This window comes from Nicotiana sylvestris, chromosome 8, assembly GCF_000393655.2.
Source record: "Nicotiana sylvestris chromosome 8, ASM39365v2, whole genome shotgun sequence".
Taxonomy (NCBI): domain Eukaryota; kingdom Viridiplantae; phylum Streptophyta; class Magnoliopsida; order Solanales; family Solanaceae; genus Nicotiana; species Nicotiana sylvestris.
In genome coordinates, this window is record NC_091064.1 from 57,039,073 (window position 1) to 57,048,356 (window position 9,284).

The 9,284-nt window shown below is 40.7% G+C and overlaps 1 protein-coding gene across 1 annotated transcript; it reads right to left on the bottom strand.

The window, feature by feature from the left end:
• Positions 1 to 7,705: 7,705 nt before the first annotated feature.
• On the bottom strand, positions 7,706 to 8,298 carry LOC138875067 (uncharacterized). The gene is made up of 2 exons (XM_070153879.1): positions 7,930 to 8,298; positions 7,706 to 7,864 (listed from the first exon to the last, which is right to left on the bottom strand). The coding sequence occupies exons 1-2, from the start codon at positions 8,296 to 8,298 to the stop codon at positions 7,706 to 7,708; spliced, it is 528 nt and encodes a 175-aa protein (XP_070009980.1).
• Between the last annotated feature and the right edge of the window lie 986 nt (positions 8,299 to 9,284).

Below are 9,284 nucleotides of genomic sequence, written 5' to 3' on the forward strand. Positions count from 1 at the left end.
AGAACACGGACAGAGTTCAGTAAAGCAAACAAAAATCGAAGAACTTAACAGTAAACACATATAGTAGAAGAGTAATGAAAACATAACAAGGATAATCATGTGAGCACAGGAGTAACATGTATAAAAGAAAATTAGAAGGACAATACAGGCGTGGTAGAAAATAAAACATACAAACGTAGTATAGACGCATACATACAAAGAAAAGAAACGGAAGAGCCAGAAAAACATTTTAAGCTTTTAGAAACCCTAGATCGAAAAAAGTAATTTTTGAAAGAAAAATTGGGGAAAGCATTTTAAAACTCCAGTAAAGCACATATATAGCATAGATTTAAAAGAACAATCAGAGAAAACCTCGAATAGCTAGGGTTTCAGAGGAACCCTGGAATGAGAAAGGCTTGGAAAGATGTCCGATCTAAGTCGGATGAGGTCAGAAACAGGCTCAGAAAACCAAGAGCCACCGGAACAAAGTCGGAGATGGCCGGAATCTTCGAATCGGTGAAGGTCTGAGTGAAGACCTTCGAGGTCTGGCCTCGAACCTTCGAGCATCAGGCATGCAAGAGCCGGACGAGGTGAATATAGGTTGTCCATGGCTTGAGAAGCCATGGATTCCGGTGAAAACACGGTGGAACAAGGCAGGAGAAGGCTAGGGTTTGAGATAGTGGAAGGTTGCAGAGGCGGCGGTTGGTGAGAATGAGTTAGGGTAAAGGGGTCGTTTGAATTAAAAAAGGAAGGGGATGAGGGGAGATCAACGGCTGGGATTAAAAGAAAACCGGGCGGGTCGGATAAATGGGTAAAGGGGTTGGGTTAAATCGGAATTGGGCCGGTCCAATTGGGTTTCGGAATTGGGTCAATTAGAGTGATCAATTTGGCTATGATTGAAATACAATGGGCTAGATTTTAAATAGCCAGTTTTTCCCTTTTTATTTTTATAACAATGGTAAAATGATCTTGAAAGCAAATTAAAAGTACTGAGCCAACAAACAATATATAAATAAATAATTAATATTGGAACCAATTTTACAATTATAAAATGCTATTAATCTTAAAGTAGGCTACAATTGCAATTATATGCAATTTAGCTTTTAACATACCAAATAAATTTGTTAAAATGTACAAAAATTATATTAACTATATTTTGGTATAAATATGAGAATAAAATAAATTATTCACCAAAACTGATGATTTTGGGAATAATTATGGATTTTGCACTGCTAAAATAGACAATAAATTGATTTCAAAAATCTTAAAGATTTAGAAAAAATACCAAAACTCTTGGTGCATGCTTATATGTGTATATACATGCTATTTTGAAAGTATTTTGTATAAAAATACATAGGAAAAAATTGGGTATCAACACAAGGTGTAGGGAGTAATGTGAGTACTCCGACCCAATAAGTAATAAGAGTAAATAAAAACTGAGCAGTAAGAAAATACGTCAGCCACATCATAGCACCACAGTGATTACAACATGTTCCCAAATCAGGATACCATTCAAATCATTTCGTTAAAATCCCAATTTCAGTAAAATCCTTTAAAATTATCTTTCTAAACTTTCCAATATCAGTTTAATGAAATATATACATAGTGAAAGTGATGAAAATCATAATCGGCCCCTCGGGCAAAGCATAGTTCGTATACAGTCCCTTGGCAAAATAGAAATTCATAACCATTTCATAACTTAAAAACTTCAGTTTAAATGAAAGTTGCTTAAAGCATTTGTTCAACATTTTCAATAGAAGCTCGGTCTAAAGATTAGTGAAAGAAGTAATTAAATCAACATATTCGATAGGAAATTACTTTAAGGAGGAGTGAAAAATAGTAAACTCATAAATAGGCCCCTCAGGCAAAGCATCACTCATGTACATGTATATCTATAGCCCCTCGACCAAGCCTCTCAGTAACTCATGACTCAACTCTTACCGGTTAGCGCTCACACTCAGCCCTCACACTCAATGGGTACCATATAGTAACCGCTGCGGCATACAACCCGATTCATATATTGCTGCGGCGTGCAACCCAATCAATATATATAGTTGACTGCGCTCACTGGGGGTGTGCAGACTTCGGAGGCGCTCCTACAGCCCAAGCGTTATATCGTTGCGGTGTGCAGCCCAATCCAATATATTACTGCGGCGTGCAGCCCGATCCATAAATGTATAATCCTCACAACCAAGCCCTCGGCCTCTCTCAGTCATTAACCTCACAATCAGATCCTCGGTCTATCTCAGTCATCAATATCACGATCACTCGGACTATCAGTAAAACAGGGAACTCAGCCCAAACAGTTTTCATATTTTAAGAAGTAAAGTGATAAAACCAGATTTAAATAATAAACAGGTAAAACATGACTGAGGATATGCTTTCAAAACAAATAGAGTGAGGAAAAAATAGTGAAGGTGCCCTTGAGGGTCTCAAAAGGTCGGCCTAAACATGGCATACAACCCAAAATATAAAATAAATCTCTAAAATATGGAATATCATAACATTTCAAATCAAATACGTGACTTAATAGTCGTACCAGACGGACCAAGTCACAATCCCCAACGGTGCACGACTCCACGCTCGTCATCTAGCGTGTGCATCACCTCAACGTAGCACAACGATGTGAAATCTAGGGTTTCAAACCCTGAAGACAATATTTACAATCAATACTTACCTCGATCCGGTCCAAACTCTAGCCCGCAATGCCTTTGCCCTCACGAATCAACCTCCGGATGCTCCAAATCTAGCCATAGTCAGTGCATAACTATTAAAATATGCTAAGGGAACAAAGCTCACTCGAAAATATCCAATTTACATTAAAAATCCCGAAATTGCTCAAACCCGGCCCTGGGCCCATGCCTCGGAATTTGATAAAAGTCACATCAATAGAATCCTCATCCTCTCACGAGTCTACACATACCAAGAATATCAAAATCGGACCTCAATTGCCCCTTCAAATTCCCAATTTACACTATCCAAATCCAAGACCTAATTCCCCAATTTTTAGGCTTTAATTTCCACATTTTTTCATGATTAAACAAGTAAGAAGTAACATAGGATCGAGTATTGAGTTCAAAAATCTTACCTCCGGGTGTTATCTCTTGAATCCCTCTTCAAATCCTCTGAAAATCTCCAAACTCGCCCAAAAATGGTGAAAGTTAGCCCCAAAATCGCGGACAATGGCTATTTAAACATTCTGCCCAGTCATCAAAACCTTCTTCGTGAGCGCAGTCAAAGCCTCGCGTTCGTGAAGCACAATCCAGCTTTGACCAAAAATCCTTCTTCGCGATCGCGTCTTTCCACTCGCGAACGTGATGCTTCCTCAGACTAACCCTTCGCGATCGCATAGCCTCTCTCGCGAATGCGATGAACAGACACCCTGAAGTTCAATTGCCCAATTCCTCTTACGTGAACGTGGTCCATTTCACGCGAACGCGATGACCAATCACATAGCCTTTCGTGAACGCGGAGCCTGTCTCACAAACGCGAATGTTAAAATTCCAGCCTTCACCAGCTAACCCTTCGCGAACGCGATGGCCTACCCACGAATGCGAAGGTCAATTTTCTACAACACAGATTGGCAATTTTCTGCAATTCCAAACAATATGAAATGGTCTGACTGACCACCCGAAACTCACCCGAGGCCCTCGGGACCTCAACGAAATATGTTAACATATCCCATAACCTCATTAAAACTTTTTCCAACCTTCGGAACACTCAAAACAACATCAACACACCAAAATCACATTGGATTCAATCCTAAGAATTTCAAGAACTTCCAAATTACTCTTTTAATCAAAAACCCGACCAAACCACGTCCGAATGACCTGAAATTTTGCACACACATCACAAATGACACAACGGAGCTACTGCAACTTCAGGAATACCATTCCGACACCTATATCAAAATCTCACATATCAACCGGAAAACGCCAAAATCTCAATTTCGCCAATTCAAGCCTAAGCCTTCCACGGACATCCAAAATGCATTCCGATCATGCTCCGAAGTCTCAAATAACCTAACAGAGCTAACCAAGTCCTAAAAATTCTAATCCGAGATCATATACAAACACGTCAAATCTTGGTCGAACCTTAAAAATTTCAAGCTTCAAACTGAGAATTGTTCTTCCAAATTCATTTCGATTACCCTGAAAACCAAAACCAATGATTTACATAAGTCATAATACATCACACGGGGCAAGTCATGCCTGGGAACTGGTGGGCAAAGTGCAAAAGCTCAAAACGACTGGTCGGGTCGTTACAGGTATTGATGACAAAGTAAATCAACGGTCGGTGACAAAGTGCATCAACGGGAGTTGGAGTTAGATGCTTCAACAAAATAGGGTATTGGTGACAAAGTGCATCAACGAGAGTTGGAGACAGGTGCTTCAACAAAAAGAGTGTTGGTAACAAAGTGCATCAATGGGTGTTGAATACAGGTGCTTCAACGAAATTGGGTGTTGGCGACAAAGTGCAACAACAGTTTGTGACAAAGTGCATCAACATGAGTTGGAGATAGGTGCTTCATTAAAATTGGGTGTTGGTGACAAAGTGCATCAACGAGGGGTTGGATACATGTGCTTCAACAAAGATAGAAGTTGGAGAGAAGTGCTCTAATACAGAACATATAACTTTGAATTACGAGAAAATATTGGATAACTAATTCAAAGTTATAGTATGATACCAAAATTATTTAGGATTTGGTATATTTAATTCATGTCTAAATAGGATTTGCAGTTAATTAGAATAAATATAGGAATATGTTTTCCTGTTTCTAGTTGAAATACGTTTCACACTATTATAAATAAGGGTATTGATAGCTTATTTAACTTCACGACCCCAAATACCCCGGTCGTGATGGTGCCTATCACAGTACCTAGGCCAACCAATACAACTTTTACCACAACGAACTCTTTTTATAAATTCAGTTTTCCAAAACAAGTTAGGTCTCAATTCTTTCATATGCAATATATATATATATATATATATATATATATCAAAAGAAATATGCGGAAACCAGTACGAAAATACACTAGCACAGCCCGAATCTGGTGCCACTAGTTATGAGCCTCTAAGTACAACCCAACATTATCTGAATAATACATAATAAGCCTGAAAAACAAAGTACTAAGATAGGAAGAAGGAAGGCATGACTGTGAACACTGTGCAGCTACCTTGCGATCTCCGGATAAGACTTTGAGAGTGCTGGAAGCTCTCACTCTGATGCTCGGGCACCTGGATCTGCACACAAGGTGCAGGGAGTAACGTGAGTATGCCAACTTAGTAAGTAACTAAAGTAAATAAAGTCTGAGTGCAATGACGAGCATTTAAAGTCATATGCATACTTATAAAGAAAACTAAACAATAATATCAAGTCAAAATCTGGATTCATAGCCAATTATCTCGTACTCCAGTTTCAGTTAGAAATCTTTTGAAAACATTTATTCAATATTTTTCAACAGAAGCTCAGTATAAAAAAGAGTGAAAATAGAGAAAGTGTCATAAACAAGCACCTCGGGCAAGGTATCACTCATAAGTATAGCCTCTTAGTCACTTGTGACTCAACAATCGTCAATCAGTACTCACACTCAGCACTCCGGCTCTATAGATATCTCATGATAATAATATTAACCTATGTTGTGTGAAGCCCGATCCATAATATATAGTCGACTATGCTCACTGGGGGTGTGCATACTCCGGAGGGGCTCCTACATCCCAAGCGTCAAATCGCTACGTTGCGCAGCCCAATCCATAATTTATGTATATATAATATCTCTTTGGCGTGAAGCCCGATCCATTCTATATATGTAATCCTTACCATTAGGTCCTCAACCTCTCTTAGTCATTAACCTCACGGCCACTCGGGCATATCAGTGAAAAACAAGGAAACTCAACCCAAATAGTATTCATATATTAAGAAATAGAGTGATGAAACCAGATTTAAATAGTAAACAGGTAAAATAGGACTGAGGATATGCTTTCAAATCAATTAGAGTGAGGAAAGTAGTAAAAATACCCCTAAGGGTCTAAACAGGTCGGCACAAAGGCCTCAAACAGGGCATTCAGCCCAAGTTAACAAACCAATTTCTAAAACACATGGATAGCATATACATATATCAAAATATGCAACTATACAATCGCTACGGGATAGACCAAGTCACAATCCCTACGGGTGCACGCCCGTCACCTAGCATGTACGTCACCTTATTTATTAAAATAGTACAAAATTCTGGGGTTTCATACCCTCAGGTCTAGATTTACAATCGTTACTTACCTCAAACCGGATGAAATCCTACTCCACGACGCCCTTGCCTCTCGACTCGGCCTCAACTCTCATCGAAGTTATCAAAAATCAGAATCATAACATCAATATATGTTAAGGGAACGAAGCCCATGCAAAAATAATCAAATTACATCAAGAATCCCGAAATTGGTCAAACCCGACCCCTAGGCCCACATCTCGAAATTCGATAAAAATCATTTCAATAGAATCCTTATCCTCCCACGATTCCATACTTACCAAGAACATCGAAATCAGACCTCAAATGGCCCCCCAAATCCCCAATTTTCGCCTCCCCAATCTCAAGCCTTAACTTCCCAATTTTTCACCCTTAATCTCATAAATTTCATGCTTAAATAATTAAAAATCATCATAGTATCGAGTGTTTGGTCCAAGAAACTCACCTCAATGAAAACCCCCTTGATTCCCTCTTCAAAACTCTCCAAAAAGCTTCAACCCCAGATAAAAATGGTGGAAAACAACTCAAATTTCGCGAAGGAGAACTTATAGACTTTCTGACCCAGGGATATCGCACCTGCGGTCCTTTTCCCGCTCCTGCAATATCGCTTCTACAGTCAAACCAACCGTTTATGCGGTTTTCACTTAAGTCCCTGAACCGCACCTGCGCCTCACTTTCCGCACCTACGATCATGCATATTCAATCAACCTTCCGCACATTCGACTTCTGGCCTTCCTTCTCATGGCCGCATCTGCGGCTGCTCTAACACTTCTGCGATCTCACACCTGCGGTCCCCAATCCACAGGTGTAGTTACGATAGGAGCTTAGCAGCTTCAGCTGCAAACTCTAACTTCCAACTTTCCGATAACCATCCAAAATCATCCCAAGGCACCCCGGGACCTCAACCAAAAGTACGAACAAATCATATATCACTATTCAAAAGTCTATCAAACCTTGTCTGAATGACCTGAAATTTTGCACACACGCCACAAATGACCCAGTGGACCTACTCCAATTTCCAAAATTCCATTCCGACCCGTATATCAAAATCTCCACTACCAACCGGAAAGCGTCAAAATTCCAATTTCGTTAATTCAAGCCTAAATCTTCCACAGACCTCCAAAATACATTCCGATCACGCTCGTAAGTCCTAAATAACCTAAAGAAGCTATCTAAACCATCAGAATTCACATCCGAGACCTTTTTCACATGAGTCAACATCCGGTTGACTTTTCCAACTCAAGCTTACTCAAAAGAGACTAAGTGTCTCCTTTCTCTACAAAACCACTCCAAACCCAAACTAACCAACACGATACCACATAATACAACTAAACAAGACATAAAGAAGCAGAAATGGGGAAACGGAGCAGTAACTCATGAAATGACCAGTTGGGTCGTTACATCCTCCCCCTCTTAAACAAACGTTCATCCTCGAACGGGTCAAGAAACATACCTGAAGCCTCAAATAGGTAAGGATATCTGCTCTACATCTCCCGGTTGGTCTCCCAAGTAGCCTCCTCAATGGGTCGACATGTCCACTGCACTTTCACTGAAGCTATATCCTTTGATCTCAACTTTCGGACTTGCGGCTCCAAAATAGCCACTGGTTCCACATCATAAGCCAAATCACCGTCCAACTGAACCTTGCTGAAATCAAAACATAGGACGGATTGCCAATATACTTCTAGAGCATAGAAACATGAAATACCGGATGCACACTCAACAAGCTGGGTGGAAAAGCAAGCTCATAAGCCACCTCCTCAGTCCTCTGAGGCTCCTCAAAAGGCCCAATGAACCGATGACTCAATTTACCCTTCTTCATAAATATCATAACACCCTTCATAGGTGAAACCATTAGTAAAACCTTCTCCCTAACCATGGAAGACACATCATAGACCTTCCTGTCAGCATAACTCTTTTGTCTGGACTGCGCCGTACGAAGCCGCTCCTGAATCACTTTCACCTTGTCCAAAACATCCTGCACCAAGTCTGTACCCAAAAGCCAAGCCTCACCCGGCTCAAACCAACAAACTGGAGATGTACAATATCTCCAATATAAAGCCTCATATGGGGCCATCTAAATACTCAACTGATAACTGTTATTGTAAGCAAACTCCACGAGCGGTAGAAACTGATCCCATGATCCTCCAAAATCAATGACACAAGCGCACAACATGTCCTCCAATATCTGAATAGTGTGCTCGGACTGCCCGTTAGTCTGACGGTGAAACGTTATGCTCAACTAAACCTGAGTACCCAACTCTCGATGCACGACCCTCCAAGCTATGAAGTAAATTGAGTACCTCTATCTGAAATTATGGAAACTGGGACACCATGAAAGCAAACAATCTCTCGGATATAGATCTCTGCTAACTGCTCTGAAGAATAGGTAGTACACAGAGGATTGAAGTGTGCAGTCTTGGTCAGCCGATCCACAATCACCCAAATAGCATCAAACATCTTCCAAGTCCATGGGAGCCCAACTACGAAGTCCATGGTGATCCGCTCCCATTTCCACTCTGGAATATGCATCTGCTGAAGCAAGCCACCCGGTCTCTGATGCTCATATTTCACCTGCTGATAATTGAGACACCGAGCTACAAATCCCACAATATCCTTCTTCATTATTCTCCACCAATAATGCTATCTCAAATCCTGATACATCTTTGCAGCACCCAGATGGATGAAATACAGCGAGCCATGGGCCTCCTCTAAGATCAAATCCCAAAGCCCATCTACATTGGGCACACATATCCGACCCTGCATCCTCAATACTCCATCATCATCAACAGTCAAATCTCTGGCATCATCGGGCTGAACTCTGTCCTTAAGGACAAGCAAATGAGGATCATCATACTGGCGCTCTCTAATGCGATCAAATAAGGAAGTCCCATAAATCACACAAGCCAATACCCGACTAGGCTCCGAAATATCCAACCTCACAAACTAATTAGCTAAGGCCTGAACATCAACTGCAAGAGGTCTCTCCCCAACAAGAATATATACCAAACTCCCCATACTCACCGCCTTCCTACTCAAAGCATCGGCCACTATATTGGCCTT

What these genes read in the sequence shown, in the direction of transcription:
- LOC138875067 (XM_070153879.1), bottom strand. Translation starts at nt 8,298, where the DNA reads ATGGCCCCATATGAGGCTTTATATTGGAGATATTGTACATCTCCAGTT. An exon ending in GCTTGTTGAGTGTGCATCCG is followed by an intron (nt 7,865 to 7,929) that starts GTATTTCATGTT and finishes GATTTCAGCAAG; the next exon opens with GTTCAGTTGGACGGTGATTT.